Genomic DNA, 20,071 nt, shown 5'->3' with positions numbered 1-20,071 from the left:
GAAAGGACAAAATGAAAGTACCGAAAGTGCGAAAAGGAGGGAAAAGGAACGAAAAGGTAAAGATACAAGGAACGTAAAGGCACTTTGAGGACTTGATTCCACGATATTCCTAGAGCAACGGATCCATGGAGCAATGAGTATCGATGAGACCTATCTATGCATATCTATGTTCATGTACGTGTTAATGTGGTTATAACATTCCTTAGAATATCCATATTACATTTATATTATAAAATTTCACAAGAAGAAATGGATTATGTTGAGAACGATTGCGCATATTTTATCATAAAAAGCCATGCTATGTGGATATAGTTGTTTAAAAAATGCAATGATAGCAAAGTTACAAGTATATGTATTGCACAATTTGTAAGAACTTGACCTTAGAGAAATATAGGTCGAATGTTCGAACCCAGGGAAGTCGACGATCGGAAGTTCGAGCCCAGCATGTTGGGAATTATTCTTCCTTCCTTTTTTTTCACACTTTCATTAATATCAATTCAACGCCTTAAATTTGTTTTGCAACCAGGACATCTAAACCCGGCATTGGGATTTTTTTATCATCAGCGAGGGCCTGATGTCGGTCGCAAGAGGCAGAAATTTATTTGTATTGAATATGACGGAAAATTGTTGACAGAAATTGTATTTCCCAATATCCTTTGCACAAATTCCTCACGTTGGCACCTTTCTTCCCGCCAAAATGATGAATACTCATTGTACAACTTGATGAAATCTCTTTGGTACAATGTATATATGTCTCTCATTTTACAGCTTTTCTTTCGTTGTGAACGAGCGAGAAGATATGTCTCCAGTCTCCAGAAAACCATGTTGTTGGCCCTGTTGAAAGGAGCTGTCATGCTCGTGGGGCAGCAGTTTATTAGCATATCTTTCCTGACCGGATTTCGCGGGTCATTTGCATGCGGCGCTCCCCTCTAGGGAGAATAAAAGCCACCCAAATACAACAACAACGTTACAATCTTGCCTCATCCTGAAAATGTATAATAATCGATATTCATCTACCACCCACTGAATTTTAGTCCTTACTTTCTTATCTCAGTTCCGTTTCTTTGTATTTCGCAGATCTTCAAAGAATAATTTAGCCACACAAAAACAACAGCCTGAAACAGCGCTGTAAAAATTTGATAATGTCAAATTCTCAGTAAAATAAAACACGTTTCATAGGCTTCTAACGCCCGCAGTACCGATTCCTTATATTCTCATTGATTTTATTTAAGTTTGCTTCATACTCCATTCCTTTTCGTTCCTTTTCGTTCCTTTTCGTTCCTTTTCGTTCCTTTTCGTTCCTTTTCGTTCCTTTTCGTTCCTTTTCGTTCCTTTTCGTTCCTTTTCGCACTTTCGGTACACCGAGTGAGGACAGCTACGATTAACGGTGACTTGAAAAAGCTCGCTACATTTCGGTGAAAAACGAGATATCAAAACAGAAGCTTACGCTGCAGTACCATAACAAGCCGCTAAGAATTCTAATAATTTCTAGGTCTCCTGAAGACCTACCTATGGAGATTCAAATAAAACAAACAAACAAAGAAACAAAAAAGTGCACGACTCCCTCATACTTCTAGCTAGGTCGGCAAACTCTCCCTGCATGACGAATCTCCAGTGTGCTTATCTACGCTCCTCGGGAAGACCTGCATTGGCTGCCGAACTAATGATTCTCTGCCGGCCCTGACCAAAAGATACGGTTTTGATCCGTCATCGTGATAGAAATTCATATTTGAACTCCAATCAGCGACAGTGCAGTCACACTTAATCTCCAAGCAGATTCCTCCGGTGGCATAAAACAGTAACATAAGCTGAGGAAGGACTTCAGCCGGCAGAGGGGTAAAGTCCCCAAAGTCTGGGTTTCCAGGGTAAATGTCTGGTTTTCCAGGGTACCTCATACAGGGAACAGAGTTGGCGAGGCCCTCGTGTGTGTCGTCTGATCACCTCAGGTCACATCTGCACATGGTTACCGCAGAGTCACAGGGTCAGGTCTGCCCGTGCGCGATGGGACGGAGGCGGGAACTCCAAGCTTCACAGACACAACAGGAGATGACCTTCGCTTGACCTTCAAGGGCCGTGACCTCCAACTTGAGACCTGTTTACCAGACAGCCCTGTCACCTGAGACGTCCCCCCGCCGCGAGCACAGACGCACACAGGAAACAGCGGGAGAGATTTATGGAATGGCCGTACGTACGGAGCAGCTCTTGGGTAGAAGTTAGAACAAAGGCAAGATGGAAGCGTTGGACTAAAGGTCACCCACCATCTATAGGTCACACACGCACGCACACACACAGGTACTCACACACAGGCACTCACACACACAGTGAGACACACACGCACAGAAACACAGGCACTCACACACAGGCACTCACACACACAGAGTGAGACACACACGCACAGAAACACAGGCACACAGACACGCACACACACACACATACACACAAAAACACAACACACAGGACGCACACAGACACACACAACACCACGCAGACACACATAACGACACGCACACATAGGCGCGCACTCACACACACGCACTCACGTAAACACACACACACACACACATTATGGACACACACATTATGGACACACATACACACACATTATGGACACACACACACACACACACACAAATGTCAAGGTTGTGATGTAGAGTGGATGAATATGGGTATCGGCGAGTACCATGACACACGATCCTGATTTGACCCAGACATAACAACCCAGAGGCCGTAACAGAGAGTTTAAAAACAAAACAAAAAACAGGCACCACTACCAACTGTGACTCTTTTTATCAAGAAATCTTATTTTCTGCTAGGGTCACCACTTCTGAGACTTTCCCCTCTCCAATGCCCCGCACACGCCTTTCCTTTGGGGTCATAGTTTCCAGATCTTCCTTTAATAGATCAAGAAATGTTAAACGGTAACAGAGCTCTGACTAGTGATAGTATAGAAGTTGGCGACAGTGCTACTATCAAACTATTACTTACTTTACTTTACTCAAACTATTGCTATTATCAAAATAGTACGCCAAAGCTATCTTACGCGTATACGTCACAAGCTGACCATAGCGCGTCCAGGTCAAAAGATATATATAGAAACTAGAAAGGCCGACATTTGCTTGAGAGCAAATACAGCATATTTCAGCCATCTCCCTCATGCAACAATAGGCCTTGAGGTCGTTGACCCCTTTGGCCATTCAAAAATGACCAAAAAAACCCCAAATATATCATTTTAAAGTGGTCCATGCCAAAAAAATATACATGGGTCATTTGAATAAATATCTAGAGCACCCCTTTACCAATTTACGGGTCATTAGGTTGTAAATCGAGGGAACAGGAGCCAAAAATGTCAAAATTTTGTCAAAAAATGGCCATAAAATCGCAAAATTAAGCATTTGTTGTACCGTATGGGAAAACTTTTATTGAATTTATGTGCACATAATTGAAGGGCACTTTTATACCAAATTTCAGATCATTTGGTTGTAAAACGAGGCTACAGGAGCCAAAAATGTCCTTTTTTGGTCAAAAAATGGCCAAAAATCGCAAAATTAAGTATTTTGTTGTACCGTATGGGAAAACTTTTATTGAATTTATGTGCACATAATTGAAGGGCACTTTTATACCAAATTTCAGATCACTTGGTTGTAAAACGAGGCTACAGGAGCCAAAAATGTCCTTTTTTGGTCAAAAAATCGCAAAATTAAGCATTTTGTTGTACCGTATGGGAAAACTTTTATTGAATTTATGTGCACATAATTGAAGAGCACTTTTATACCAAATTTCAGATCATTTGGTTGTAAAACGAGGCTACAGGGGCCAAAAATGTCCTTTTCTGGTCAAAAAATGGCCAAAAATCGCAAAATTAAGCATTTTGTTGTACCGCATGCCAAAACTGTTATTGAATCTAGGTGAGCATATGATCAAGGCACCTCTGTATCAAATTTCATGTCATTTGGCTGTAATACCAGGGTACAGGAGCCCGAAATATACATAAAAATTGACAATAACCTCAATAAAATCATTTTAAAGGCAGATATGAAAAAAATGAAAAAAACACCTGAGGGTATTGGCCTACTCTACCTTTGTGCCAAATTTCAAGTCAATCGGTTAAAAAATGGCGGAGTTGATTCGATTTGAAGATTTGACAGGAGAAAGAAAGAAAGAAAGAAACATTACGAATACAATATATTTCACCATACCTATGGTATGGCTGAAATATAAAAAAAGAAGTTCTGCTGCAGTACCAAGGCCACATACTGGGGGCCAGAGTCGGCTTTGACCTTCGTCCTCCGAACACCTACTCTCGTAATACATCCAGAGGTTCTTGAGTTATGTTGATCACACAAAAACGGAAACACAAACACACACAGACAGACACACAGACAAACTCAGAACTTTATCTCCCTCACCTCCTAGCTATACACTTAGTAGGAGCCCAAATTAAGGGGAGAGGGAGGGGGCGTGGTCTGCGTGAAATGTCCTTGCATGTTTATCCTAATATTTTAGAGTCGAAAATGCCCCCACACTCACCCTTGCTTTACATGTTGTTTTTGAGTCCTTAGAGTTAACCATCGCACTTTTGTTCACTATTCATTGTAATTTCAACTTTAAACTTCAGACGAACCCATCTTTCACGTCTGGAATTCCGGATGTGTGAACCCTCCTTTTCAAAACAACAGGAAGTGAGAGTCAGGATGTCTTTGGGAATGATCATTTTGCACCTGTTCAGAGAACGACTATCACAACTTTAGGGGCTGTCACATATTCTGTTGCTGTTGTCTTTAAATTTGTACGTTCTATGCAAACCGGTGCAATGGTAAAGTGGGCAGTGAGTGTTTACTTTTCGGTCGGTAGGTCGTGAGTTCGATCCCCGGCAAAGCCATTCCGAAGATTCTGAAAATTGTACATGCTGCTTTCTCTTAGTGTGGTATACGTGGTTCAACAGATGACTGTACTAAAAGTGCACTACCTCCCAATAGTTAGACTCTGCTGTATGTAGTGACTGCACAAAGTTTGTGTGGCCCCGGGCTACAGAATTAGAAACAGAGATGGGCCCCGCCCGATGCACCATTTGGTACGGGAAGGACTAAAACCAACTATTTAAACTGACCACCGGCAAGGGTCAACAACGCCCGTTTCGTAGCAAGACTGCACATTTTTGTACAACACATCCGGCCACGACCGTCCAACGAGTGCCTTCAATTTGTTGTCGTATACCTTGTTGCTCCCGATCGATCACGACCACTTGTAAACGAAGGTCGGCAGTGGGTTGGGAATCCATCCTTTTGTACCTGCAGTTCGCCCCTCTGATCGCACTGTTTAGGGTCGCCAGTGTGCCGGTCAGTCTTGTATACGTACATAAATCTTCCGTAGATAAATTTTACGACGCAAGTTGTTTATGTAATACCCGTGTCCTCGATCTAGCATCTAGTGTCCTCGATCTAGCCTAGATGCCAGACTGTTTCAAGAGCCTTTCCGGCTTGTGAAAACACTGGATACAGTCTGGCATCCAGGCTATCTTCGATCGCAACCTATATGAAATACTTTATTAGGACCCCTAACAGCCCTCCTCCTATTTTCTGACCTCAGAACGAAATAAGATTGGCTTCCTTTGCTCAGAATTAACTGAAATTGTCTGTCTTTGGTACAAAACATATCTAGGTGACTTAAAAGTAGTTCGTGGTAACCAAAGGGTTGCGGGTTTGAATCTCCTCCAATTTCTTAACCTTAAGATTTACACTTTACTGCCAAGGGCAAGCAAGGTCGACTGGAACTCATCGGTTCCTGATACACAATTGCAAATCAGGTGGCCTCAACTGGAAAATTTCACTTAGATATTTTACTAGTACACTCCTCTTTTCTTGTGATTGCTTCGTAGCGTGTAACACAACCATATTGTCGTTATATTTACTGCTCTCATTGTGAAAGATTTTGATCGGTCTTTTCCAAAGGTTACCTAAACAACTCCCATAAGATGTCTTGTCTATCGATTCATCAGTGCATTGAGCACCACCGGAAAATATCGAAGTAACGTTTCATTATAGTTTGGACCATCCATCCATCCATCCATCCTTCCTTCCTTCATCCATCCATCCATCAATCATCCATCATTCCTCCATCCAACCATCCATCCATTCATCGTCCGTCCGTCTATCCATCCACCCTTCCATCCATTCACCCATTCATTCATTCATTCACTCACTCCTATACTGTATTTGTTTCACTACTTACTATATAAACGCCACAGGAGCCAAAAGTGCAACTTCTTGCAAAAGGCTTTATTTTTTCCTTCCTCACGGGCTGCATGTAGAAAGTCCTGGGCTTCACAAAATATCTCAAGTATAATTACAATCATGGATATGTCTTAACATAATCTAGGAAAGGGTCCTCATTACAGACGTCCTATTTATGGATTCCAAAAAAAGAACAATCAAAATCATAACACTCATTACACATACTCTATTAGCACCTATTTAACTACTAAGCCCAATATTGCATCGGTACCGAAATGGAATATTGGACCTAATTCTACGAAAAACTATGTGTCTATCATACCCCAAAAACAAAAAAGGACAAACGCAAAAAAAGATCCCAAGCAAGCCCATATCGTCCCGGACTTCTACGTGCAGTTTTGGGTATAGTATGGAGGCCCTTTCATTTAAGTTTATTTTTCATCGCAAACTAAGGGGGTGAAGCTTAGTTTTTTCCCCGATATTTGAGGTAAGGAGTCAAAGCACCATAGTGTTGGGAATGTTAGCACCGATTATTTTTTGGACCCTGAATTTTGTCTTCCAAGCAGCGGCCACAGGTTTGGCGAAAATATGTCTCCTACGAGGAGAAAAAGATGACTAGAATCTTTCTTGGTGGTACCTTGGATTTCTTTCAAGTTTCGTTTCGCATCTCACCTGTGGTCGCTGGTGTACATATCGTGCACGCTATTGCAGCGTTAGCTGTAAAATCACACTACAAAAACAGTCTTCAACAAGACTCTTTATGTACAAAAGTGCTCTTGAACTATAAAATAGACTTATGCTCACTTGATAGCACCATCTCGCCTCTTAGTCTTTCTTTGTGAACCCGTTCCTTGCAAATTTATTTGATAGCTCAAGAGCGACTCCGTGGCACTCTGCTATATTCTAACTGTACAAAAAAAAATCTACGCCAATGTTAAGGCTCCAGAGTGTCCTTAAAGATTAAAATCCTCCCACGACTTTAGAAATCACTATCTTGGCGATCCGATAGAATACCCAAAAATGAGAAAAGCGCTCCGATACAAAAATAGAACAGTTAAAAATAGAAATGTTGGTGAGTTCTCTACTTGAAGCAGACCGGGCCAATTTCCACGCCGAATTCTTGGTCTGGTCTGCCGATGTCGTAAGGTGCAATGTCGATAAACGGCAGCCGCGTCGTCTTCTTTGTTTTGTATTCCATGACTGTCTGCGACCATTTTCCTGGTGCGGCACTCTGCAAAATAAGACACACAAAGGAAAGTTGAGTTTCACGTATCACCACGTGAAAAATAAGACACATTAAGGAAAGTTGAGTTTCATGTATCTCCACGTTGCCTATTGAACAAATAAGAGATTCCAACATAGTTGCCTACTAAAAAATATATTCCATCGTAAAAATCTGTATCAATCAAAAATCAAGCCTCCCTCGACCGAGACGGGGGCCGATACCATTTACCCGGCAACTTTCACCTTTTGCTTCTTTCCGTTAATCTTAACTTGAGAATTATAAGATGACAAATTGACAACTTGTAGGTAAGCGTTCTGCTTTGAGTACGGAAATATCCTATCAAATCTATTGATAAAATATGAGGTACATATGTGATGTGATAACTTTGAAGTGGAGTAATTAATCAACAAATAACTGACCTGGCATCCATCTTCCTTTAGGTTTACATCGTATTGGAATTTCCTGGCTCCCTCGGCCGACAACTCGGTCTCGTCGTTGCCCATGATCTTGAGGGCCTTCTTGTAGTTGCTGTTGTAGGCATCGTAGTACGCTACAGAGTTCTTGCACTGGTAGGTGATGTTCTGGCGAGCGCCGGTGCTGGACAACCTCAGGAACTGCATCTGGATCTCGTCGGCGGTGTAGGTGAAGTGGTAGCCGCCCTTCATGCTGTCGCCGAACCAGACGTGCTTGCTCGGGCCCTTGTACCATGCTCCCCTTGGTACCTGCGAGCGATAGAGGAAGCCAGACTGTCACCAAACATGACTCAATTCAAAGTTAAAAGTACATGTCGCAACCCGTCAACGCTGTGATTTCAACGCCATTATTCAACGTGATTGTTGGCTACTGTTGTTGAGTGGGACAACTACTTTTTCTTCGCAGCCAGGGACTGAATTGCGAGGCTGAGCTCGGTTAAATCGCAAGGTTCTGGAACGGCTGCCATTCGGTGCTAACTAAGGTGACCCCAATACGACGGACGGTTATTGTCCCAGGTGCGGCCATAGGACTACGTTTTCATCCACCCATATACTAGTAGTAAGATGGATGTTGTTAACCTTACGGAGTGACTGGTACCTTGATGTTCAAATAGTAGGGTATGCTTTGTAGTTATAAAGATATGGGGCTGCTAGCGTGCTTGCTAGCCTCCTGGAAGACAAGTGGAGCCCCAACAGCGATGCACTTTACAGGGTTTGAAACAAGCAGCTGTAAGCTGCTACCAGTTACGACAAGAACAATGACATTAGCTCTCACCTTGGCTGGCTTGGGGTAGACACAGGTCTCGTATGTCTTCATGTCGCACCATACCTCGATAGCATCAACGGTGCATCCCTGGTTAGGATCGATCCAGTAGTTACCTGTAGGGAAGCGGAGAACACTTTGTCAGTCACAGACAGATACAAACACGAGAAAATGTCAAAGCAGCTATCTTTGTTAGTCTCTACCAGGCTGACTACGCTGGCTATTATTGGGAGAATAATTTGCCACGGAGGAAGGCCTGGCTACACCTTGGACATTTTGCCACATGCGCAGGTTTTAGAGTAATACTAGTAAGTTATCATTGAAAGTTTCTTTGCAAGTTCTTTGCTCAAATTTAGTTGCAAGTACACGGTAGAACCATAGGGGACGGACATCACGTAACATAAAAATCTTCAAATCTGTGGCTGCTCAAAAACTAGTATTTGTTATATCAAGAGGTTGGGTTTGACTTCTTTTTTGGAAGAAGAGGAAGACGGAAACGCTTTGCTTGACTTATGTTTTTGGAGGAATAGTAAGTCGAACCTACTTTGCTTGCTATTATCAAGGGCTAGGGTATTGTCCTATACTGTAATTTGATGTCTAGCTTGTAAACAAAGCATCTTATACGTTGGTCTCACCAGATGGCCATGTTGGGTGACAGAGAGTAAGATCACGGCAGACGTTGCTAGCTGTTATCAAGGGCTAGAGAATTGTCCTATATACTGTAACTTTATGTCTTGCTTTTGAGTAAAGCATTGTTCTCACCAGATGGCCATGTTGGGTGGCAGAGAGCAAGATCGCGGCAAGTCCTGGCTGGGTTCTTCCTGGTGCCAGTGGGCTTCTTGAGTGACTCGATCTGTGCGCTGATGGCCTCCAGAGCGTCGGCAACCTTGGGGTCGGCACCCTTGCCGTCGCCAGGGGCATCCTAGACGTTGGGGTGGGGGGTATAGAAAACATCGATTAGAACTAGCCAAATCATACGTACACCTTACAACACTAACCATGCACATTCGTAGCTTTTGATAACTCTTAAAATTGCGTAATTGTAAATTATCTTACTCTAGATTACAAAGCTCATATAGATATATTGCCAAAAGCGAATTAAGCATGTAACACAATCTATTTTCCCATAAGCGTTGATACTGTTAAGTTCACTAATTCATCAACAAAGAAAGAGCAAATAAGTGAAGAGTAGTGGCCCCCACTCCCACGGCAGGGCTAGTTTCCTGCGCTGACTACGAATTTGGATCCCTCTTTATGATACTGCAGTTCACCATGCAAAGCTCTAACCTCAAGATGTAGGTAAGGGAAAGCGGGGATTCTTTAAAGGAAAATGGAGTAAAAAATACTTACAGGAATCCATTTCTAAAATTTAAGCTGTTAGAAGTGACTTGTCGAAGAAAATGTTAGGGCTTTAGCAAATGGAAGTATATATAATCACATGCCACTTACCACTGGTGTACAATAATGTATGCTCATTACTATCTAACACAGCAGAAAGCTGTTAGAAAGTAAAGATTCCTTATCCTTTAGTAGCGAAGGGGAGACCTACTCTGTAATAGCCGGCGAGTGGATCTGGGCCCTTGGCACGTTGGCCCATGAATGCGGAGGCGGGGAAGCCACCGGGATCGCCTGCGGGTCCGGGGGGACCGGGAGGACCAGGGGGGCCGGGCATACCCTGTAAAATGTTACGTACGGTACAAAAGTAAGAAATCGCGGTTTATCACCATACCTCTTGGAATTGTCCTGTCTGGGGGTTAAAGCGGGTCGTCACTTTTCTTTGTGGCATTTGCAGGGGAGCTGCGGGCGGACCTGGAGGACCGGGCGGGCCAGGGGGACCACGTGGACCATCTGGACCCTAGGATAGAGGGCGCTCAGTGTTAAAGATATCCCTGTCAGGCTGCCCGACGCTAACGGCGAGGTTACGTACCGTCGACACAAACGTGAACGTACGAGAGGCTGGGGTTGGGTGGTTGTACGTGTTGTCATGCCATCAGTTAGGTAAGCTTCGCCTAGTGTGGACGTCTGTAAACTAGGAGGTGGTCGGTGTTATACCAAAGGCTGTTAGCTAGCTGTCGGCGCCAAGACAGGTCTCCTAACTCAATGTTTTAAGCCTGCAATGCGACGAAGTGCAAACCAACTTGACATTGAGTTAGGAAGTGGAATTCTCCCATTTTGCTTTCGCAAGAAGGATCTACGTTTTCAATAGAATTAAAGGGCTCCATACTAAACTGGAACGTTAAAAAACAACAAGTAGTTAGAAGAAAAAACTACAATTTGTGTCAGTGATAAAGTACGTAGTAGAGTCGCCATTTTTCTTTCAACAACGACTTTTGTCTCTATATTTGGGAGAACAGGCAAAAATAAGTTGGTATTAAAACAAAACAAAGCAAGACAACAAAACGTGAATTAAGTACAAAATAGCAGTATGAAAAACAAACATTATCGTTCAACGTCATCTAAGTCGCTGACAAAATAAAACAAAAACAAATGTAAAACAAAAGCAATTAATCGTCAAGCCTGTAAAATACAAAGCAATTATGCATTAAAATATTTGTTAATACGTGCAACCTGAAACTGATTATGGTGAGTTAGTTAGTGAGACACAGCCTTCCGAACATAACACGTGCGTACAACACACATGGGGGCCTATTACAAGCACCTCCTGTCCAGGACTTCTCGCATGTTATGCAAATAAGATATAGGGGGCTTAAGTAAAGCCAAATGGTCGTCTTCCCCAGCAGAACAATTCATAATACTTATCAATAAAAACATATCATGAACATTTTGTTTTATTCTTACATAAAAGAGATTTAAGTGGTCTTCTAGTTCGCTAGATAGAAGGAAACTTAAAATATTAACATATCAAAATCAAAGTTGTGTAAAGACGTTTCTATAACGATCTGAACATGCTGATATATTACCACAATGGCGATAAGAACGAAAATTGCTTATACATGCTTATAGAACGAATAGATTCATAATAGTCCATTAAAATCGGGTCAACATCGAGATTTGTAACAAACTATCGATCCCACCCTTTAAGAGTGCTTTACAAATAGGGCTATATACCTAAATCAATTCAGGTACAGGTACACGCACAGCAATTAAGGAACAGCTTCGACCATCATGATATCAATGGTATTTGGATTATTTTACAGTTTGTTAAAATTTTCTTGAGTTTTCAGGGTTTGGGGTTTACCCTATACTTTGCAACAAAAATGATATCAACATGTGCTTTAGTTATGCATAGGTATACTAGACGTTTAGGTCAGGACCTGTACCGTAACAAATTGAAATGGTACAGGTACAAGAGATGTATCGGCCAGTGCTTACTTCAATCAGGTTTATGAATAGGTATGCCAATAACCAGACGTTCAGGCCAGAAATATGTATAAGTGTACAAGTATACATAAATAGGTATACCAGTAACCAGACTTTTAGATCAGGACCTGTACCGTACCAAATTGAAATGGTACAGACATTAGGTACACAGCCCTATCTACAAGAGAAGACGGTGGGATCGCATATAAGACAGAGATATAGAGATACTTACAGCGGGACCAGCTTCACCGGGACGACCACGTGGACCCATCATACCAGCGGGACCGCTCTTACCATCGTTACCAGGTGGACCAGCGGGACCACGACCTCCAGGAGAACCCTACAGGACAAAAAAGGGGGACACCTTTAACACCTATTCACCGTTAACCGCGGGGTAACCTATATCCGTTGCTCTTAAAACAGGGCATTTAGGGATATCAAGTCGTTGCTTTTGGGACGAGACTTGGTTAACGTGTTTGGGTTTGCATTTGCAAAGTCTAACTAGGACATCCAGGTAGGTCTAATTTGTTGTGTCGGACACCAGTTAGGTTGTTACATATGTTTTACCAAGGAAATGCTTCAAATGGGTAAATACTTTTACTTGTAGTAACAGATGCTATTATATTGAGCATAAATTTCCGTGTTTCGAGACTCAAAGAATGTCTTGATTTTTTTCTCAGTAAATTAAACCTGTGATTGATTTGTTCGTGTGTTGTTCAGTTACTGTTGTCAGTGTTCTCACTATGTGTTGTATGTGTGTCTATGGTCACTTACTCTCTGTCCAGCGGGACCGGCGGGACCAGTTGCACCTTGGTCACCGGGCTGACCCTGGAACATACAAAAGAGAGAACGGTTAGGCACGTCTTCTGTAGTTAAGCCGCATAGTTCTTGTACAGTTGCGGACACACAACCGGTAAGAATTTTACCTATAGCAACAGCAATAAGAAAGCACTCCCAACCGAGACCTAGCCTTTATGTTATATTGGAGGGTGAATTGACACCAATATATGGTTATGCATGGTTACCCATATCTATTTTAAAACGAAGGATTCCAGTCTCCAATACTTAAACCGCCGTAGTCTGTTTCTACCGATGTGAAGACCATGGTAGTCGGAAGAAGTCCTACTTTACGTTAGATGAATCTATTGGTAGATTTTGTAGTGCAACGCCGCTTTTTTAAATGTATGTAACTTACGGGTTGTCTCGACTACTACTACAATTACAACTTTTACTTACGGCTACTAACACTATTATTACTTACGGCTACTACTGCTACTACTACTACTACTTACGGGGGGACCGGGAAGACCTTGCAGACCAGCGAATCCGCGGTGTCCCTTGGGACCACGCTCTCCTGCCTCTCCAGACTCACCCTTAGCACCAGGTGCACCAGAAGGACCCTGGGAAACAACACGTCATAGATTGTGGTGAGCATAACGAAACATCGCAGAACGGGGTAAGTCAAAAGCAACGCCATCTTTGAATGAAGGAACATGATTTTAACATACATTGATGCTTTGATTTTAACACTTGTGGCCGATGCATATTAAGTTCAGATGTAAGTTAAGATTCAGAGTCAGCATACATCAAGACAAATTCAAATATCACAACTTCAGCGGGTCAGATAATAGTATGTTACGCATTCGTCATAACGAATTAACATTTTTGCCAGTATGAAAAGATACATATACTTACAGCTGGACCACGGGGACCCATAGCACCAGTAGGACCAGATGGACCGGGGGGACCCTAGAGAAAGTAAAAAAAGGAAAGTTAGCAGGAACATTACCTTTTTATGACAAAAAAATCATAGAAATCAGCATATTTACATTAGAGCTAACCATGAAATTGCAACGTTTGTGATGAGGAGCAACATTTTCTCTTTTTTTCTTCGAAAAATGAAGTCTTGTAGCATTCATGAGGAAATGATGATTGATTTTAACTTTATTCATGTATGGCAAAACATGAAAAATGGTTCTGTAGCAAGATAATGTACATGGGTATATCTTTGATCTCTTGTCAAATCTGTCGGTTGGGAAGACACTATCCATGGGCAAGAAACAGTAAAACAGTATCTAGTGCCAACCGAAAGATCTACTTGGAGATATTATTTATGTCTGGAGATCAGGGTAGGGAGTAAGGGTGGTGGATGTGGACTTTGCTGATGTGGACTTTGCCGATGTCTCTTTGCAGCCACGTGGTGAAATGAGTTTCGGGTTGTGCCAATCCAAACTGTCTTCTACTTACACTGTTACCACGGTCTCCGTTCGAGCCGGGAGAACCGGCCGGGCCGGGCGGGCCTTGTGCACCAGGCAGGCCGCCGGGGCCTGGTTGACCAGCGTTACCCCTTTGTCCCTACGGTTCCCGTGCGAATAGAAACAATGGTCAAGAGAAGAATAGATACGTTTGTCGGTAGACTAGACTTACAGTATCACCGCGATCTCCCTGCTTGCCTGCGGATCCAGCGGGGCCAGGTGGGCCGAGAGGGCCGGGGATTCCAGCGGGACCGTTGGGACCGGGGTTACCTCGGTTACCCTGTAGATTCAATACATGGTGAGTACAAAAGAAACCTACACTTAGAGAAATTGCGGATCCAACTCACAGGAAAGAAAAACCGAGATCAATTCGAAACTATTCTTGGTAAGATGGCAGCTCCTTTGGCTCTCTGGTGACGCATTGGTGGCAGGCGGTGTCACGGGCAGCCATTTTTCAGAACTCACGAGAGATCAGATATTTCAAGCTGGGGAAACTCGAGCTCAAGCAAAGAAAACGCGCAAGACTTTTGATAGAAAGTAGAAGTAAGGATAATAAGAAATGTCAGTATCTCTAATTTGGATCTTTTGGTAGCTTTCAGCCAACCGTATTTAGTAGATTGTTGATTTATACATCTACACCGAAGGACAGTAACGTAACGAACAATCACATTAACACAAACGTTACAACTTACAACAACGATAGCAAAAACGTTTCTTACTAGACAACACGATTAAAGGTATCTTGCAAATACACCGTAACAACATAAGCTTGTTTACGTTCGTTACATACGTTACATACGTTCTACGCGCACTACAAGTAGTCATTAAAAAAAACTTAAGTTGTGGACAAAACTTGTTAGAATATTCATTGAGGCATAGACAACATACAAGTCATCACGAGGCAACATTTTACGTTACCAGTATTCAAACAAACGTTACGTTAACAGTACTCAAACAAACGTTACGTTAACAAAACTACATATATAATCAATACACGTCAACAAAAACATAACGTAACAGAAAACGCATGCATTAGTATTAACCGTTTAACAAATGTAGCGTGCATTAGTCAAAATGTTTGAACATAATTTAAAGTAGACTAAAAATATTACTAGTATCCTACGTGTGTCGTGTTCTACTGTTACTATGGTAGTGATAATATGACCCTAAAGATGAAGTTCTATATTTTGAGTCGAACTAGTCATGCCGTTAAGCATTTAAATTCCTAAACCGTTAGTCAGGCAATACACAACAAGACATTAAACATGGAACTGTATCATTTACTTTTTACATTACAAATACCTACAAGTTTGAGTGAAAATGAAAGTGAAGAGTGAAAGTGCCAGGATGGAAACTTAAGAAAAAGTGCATCTTACATCGCGCTCGTTTTATCCCAATATTTGAATCCAAAATGACCGTTATGAATTTCAATTTAACCTTCTTCTGCATGCCATAATGAGAACGACATACATGACATGGGATGAGATGGTTGTTTAAATGTTGTTGTTTTTTGTTTGTTTTGTTTTGCGGTTTTTTTTACCTTTTCACCGGGCCTGCCTGCGGCGCCCGGAGCGCCATCGTTACCAGCGGGACCCTACAAAACATAAAATCCAGACATGTGAACACGTGTGACACGTTACCTTCTCTCCCTGAGCGCCAGGCAATCCAGGTGGACCAGTGTTTCCTGTGGGACCCTACAAAAGTATACAACAACGTTTGTTCGCTGAAAATGGGAAACATCAGCGTAATGTGCGAGTGATTATATTACAACATCAAAGTATCTTTTTCAGCAATATTTTACAAGTCTTTCAAACCATAATTACCAATAAGCAACAACGTTCCACTTGTCTATTTTAAAGCTGCATCATAAGATAAACCAATACCACGAGTAAAAAATTCGAAATTCAAAGATCAGACATACACATATGATTATTTTGTAGGCTAATCTGCTGAATGCTTGACGATGAAGAAGTGTTTCAACTGATTCACGAAAATATTGAACATGGGACGCAAACATGTTCGTCATTGAATGCATTGTTTTAAGTACTCATAAATTTAGACTAAAGAAGGGGGAAGTTCTATCATTTCACTTTCATCAGCGCAAGAGTTGAAACTATTATTCACGCATGAACTGCTTAGGAATCAGCCAAACGGTCACTGCTATGACAACGCAGTTAAGTTTTTCCTGTTCATATGTTGTTGTTACCTCAGGACCAGCCTCGCCAGGTGGACCCATCATGCCCTGCGGGCCGGGAGGTCCGGGGTTGCCGCGGTCACCAGAAGGTCCAGCGTTACCAGGCTTGCCGGGCTCGCCAGCAGCACCAGGGGGGCCAGGGAAACCACGCTCACCACGAGTTCCGGGTAGACCCTACAGGAAGCAACAACTCTCTTTTAGTGCTGAAACTCCTTTTAACTCCTTAATATTATTGCAGACTGCCATACATGAATCTTAAAAGCATATAGTATAATGTCTACGATGAATGTCGACAAAAATTTCAGAAGGTTCCATCCCAGCCAATTGACATTGGAGAAAATAACACAATCAGTACAATTGTTGCAAAGAGTTGTTTGCTAACGCCCTTTTTGACCCCGTCCATGAAAGTATATCGTACGAAAAGTCAAAGCCTGAACAAAAAGCCAAAGTCAAAAGGTGATTTCACGACGTAGGGATCGGTCACATACGTCGTGTCAGCCGCCGCTGTGATCATCGTACGATTTTGATGTCACTGTAGGAGTTTCATGTAGGCTGAGACAAAACAGAATCAACCAACGACACGAATCTAAGGAAGCCTTTAGTGTGGCATGACAGCTTAACTTTGCAGGAAACATGCATGTATTGCTGTCCCATACAATGCACTAATTTATCGTTTACGACGATCACAAAACGTATGTGATCAAAGAACAAAGAACTAGGGTTGATGTAACTTACCACGATACCCCTTGATCCAGCAAGACCCTGGGGACCGGGAGGTCCAGGTGGACCGGATGGACCATCAGAACCGACGTCACCCTTGGATCCCTCGGGACCAGGTGGGCCAGGAGGACCAGAATCACCAGGGCGGCCAGCCTGACCAGGCTCTCCACGGATACCCTTCTCTCCATCCTTGCCAGGGTTGCCAGGGGTACCAGCGTTACCGGAAGGTCCAGTTGGGCCGGGGGGTCCGACACGGCCAGGGGCACCGGGGAAGCCAACGGCACCGTCCGGTCCCTTCTCACCACGAGCACCCTTCCTGCCAGGCACACCAGCAGGTCCCTAGAGTGGAAAAAAACAATGTCGTTAGGATGGTAACAAACTACACACAAACTGTATGACTTAGTCCAGCTCTAACGCAGTTTATCAAATGACCGCATGATGTCGTGTGCGTGGTCTCGTATGCTCAATGAGAGTTTACTAGTAGTATTGCACGTATTCGTTCCTATTCTTCTCCTCTTGACGTTAGAGGAGTGACTCTGGAAGCCATCGAGGTCTTCCTCCTTTTAGGATGTCCAAAATGTCTTTAGTCCAATAGGTGTGAGAACTCCCATCTTTAGTTGAGTTGCGATTACTTTGCTCATTCCACGCATTTGCGCGTATTTCAGACGTTAAGTGAATTGAAATCTACAAGATACGCCTACATAACGCGTTTGTTTTTAAATTGATAGCGGCAGTCGACTTTTCACATGCCTCTACACCTGCTGACTAAAAGCCTTGATTGACAGCGTATACATACGGGAGGTCCGACGGGTCCAGCGGCACCCTGGGCTCCAGGAGCACCACCGTCACCCTTGGGTCCAGAATCTCCTTGCTCACCCTTCTCACCAGGGGCGCCGTCGTTACCCTACATGGGAACATAAAAACGTTAACGTTTGCAATGAAATAAACTGAACCGTTCTAGGACGACTCTTAACATTGATCTATCCTCAATTCCTCGGCTCAAGATCAAATTCAGATCAGACAACCGTACATGGGAACATAAAAAACGTTGTACGTTTGCGATGATATAAAATCAACAGTTTAACAGCGATTGTTAACTACGATAAAGAAAACAGTTTACTAGTCTTTGATCTTCATCTATCGCCACATTCCTCAATATCAAATTCAGCTTAACGGCGTATGATATTAACTGTATAATTAACTTCGAGTGCGGTTAGTGGTCTTTGATATTAATCTTTCACCTCACGCTTTATTAATTGATATCAGATTCAAATCAAACTACTTAGGCATAACTTGACGGTTTAGATATCCATTGTGAAATCATGTATCTATTTGCAAAACCATGCATATTACAAGGGTGAAAACTGTTAAAACGGTAAAAGTGTATATCCTATAAATCTATCTAATGTTTCAGCATTAAGGGGAAGACTTACAGGTGGGCCGGGGAAGCCAGCGGGTCCGGCGGGGCCGGGCTGTCCACGCTCGCCTGGAGCACCACGAGAACCAGTTGCACCGATGGGACCAGCTGCGCCGGGATCACCCTTGTCGCCGTTAGCACCTGAGGGACCCATGGGGCCTACAGGGCCGGGAGGACCCTGAAGAAATGTCGAGAAAGACATCGGTTAGATCATCTCTAGCCTGATGGAATCTCGCTTATAGCAGCCCTCCCAACATCGTTTGTGTTACACAGACTATATCACCTATTTCCACGTAACACATTCAATGTTCACTTGGTCCACAGTTACTACTTGAGGACCAGCTCAACAGCATCCACAAAGCTACTGACACTTAACATGAATCTGCTGACGTCTCGCTCTGGATAAACATATTACGCGTTTAGTGTGCATTTGGCTAACATAGGATTTACCAGTTACTACTTCAGGGGCTCCTCGACATCATCTACAGTTACTAACATTTTAAAAGAATTTGCTTACAACTTGCTCCGGATGAACGTATTGAAGCTTTACTTACACGTGCACCTTCCTTTCCGGGAGCACCCTCAGGACCACGTCCACCAGAGTCACCCTGGAATAAGAGATGCATACCATTATCAACAGAACACACGACATTAACGGTAGTACATGTAGATTTCGTCTTCCTGCCACCTTTGATTCACTTCTGACGTCATCACGCTTCTGTATTCCGGAAAGTCAGTGCAGTGAATCAGACATCGGTGTGTTTCTTTTGTGTTAGATTGAACAAAGCCCTAATATCTAACAATAAGATATAATGGTCACGGTATTGGGGTCATGTTGACTACTGGTGACCCATCCTGTTGGCAACAAGGCTTCTTTTACTGTAACTGTTCTCTTACTTCCATCATAAGCGACATAACGTATTTGACATAACCGAATTAGGAAACACAATAGGAAAATTTGTCGATAATCTTTTGCACCCATAGGGACATAGTTAGGAGAACTTACACGGTCACCCTTAGCGCCACCAACACCAGGAGATCCTTGAGCACCAGGCATACCCTGAAGACCGGGGGGTCCGACTCCGCCGGGAGGTCCCTTCTCACCAGGAGCACCCTATAGGCAGCAAGGTAAGTAGTCATCAGAAATGGTCGGCTTGGAGACAAAATAAGGAATACCGACTATCTAAACATCATACAATCAACACAATGGTACCTTTATTGTTACAACTACACGTAGAATAGTATATGCTAACTGACGACTTAAACAATGAATTCTGTGTATACATCTTTGAGACATAGACACTTGATTTTATCTGTGTAAAACATTCGCTCTTCTAGAAACGTGTAGTCTATATCTCCCCATACGTATTCATGGCCAGATATTATGAGACAGAATCATATCACCTGTATATGTAGATATACTTCTCATGCACGTCTATGTTACATTCTCTCTTCCATTCGTGTGTATATCCA

The 20,071-nt window shown here is 42.8% G+C and overlaps 1 protein-coding gene across 1 annotated transcript in view; it reads right to left on the bottom strand.

Annotated features, from left to right (window-relative positions):
- Positions 1–6,254: 6,254 nt before the first annotated feature.
- Positions 6,255–20,071, bottom strand: part of LOC118432715 (collagen alpha-1(I) chain-like) — a gene marked incomplete in the record, with an annotated part of 43,227 nt that continues 29,410 nt past the window's right edge. The window contains 17 exon segments of the mRNA XM_035844327.1: positions 6,255–7,461; positions 7,875–8,177; positions 8,704–8,807; positions 9,454–9,613; positions 10,241–10,366; positions 12,245–12,352; positions 12,787–12,840; positions 13,305–13,412; positions 13,708–13,761; positions 14,440–14,547; positions 15,908–15,961; positions 16,474–16,635; positions 17,197–17,520; positions 17,978–18,085; positions 18,615–18,776; positions 19,153–19,206; positions 19,605–19,712. Of these exon segments, the coding sequence (XP_035700220.1) occupies positions 7,312–7,461; positions 7,875–8,177; positions 8,704–8,807; positions 9,454–9,613; positions 10,241–10,366; positions 12,245–12,352; positions 12,787–12,840; positions 13,305–13,412; positions 13,708–13,761; positions 14,440–14,547; positions 15,908–15,961; positions 16,474–16,635; positions 17,197–17,520; positions 17,978–18,085; positions 18,615–18,776; positions 19,153–19,206; positions 19,605–19,712 (2,247 nt within the window).

The sequence above is a fragment of the Branchiostoma floridae genome, chromosome 16 (genome assembly GCF_000003815.2).
Source record: "Branchiostoma floridae strain S238N-H82 chromosome 16, Bfl_VNyyK, whole genome shotgun sequence".
Taxonomy (NCBI): domain Eukaryota; kingdom Metazoa; phylum Chordata; class Leptocardii; order Amphioxiformes; family Branchiostomatidae; genus Branchiostoma; species Branchiostoma floridae.
The sequence above is the reverse complement of the archived record's forward strand: the minus strand, read 5'-3'. Positions and strand labels throughout refer to the sequence as shown.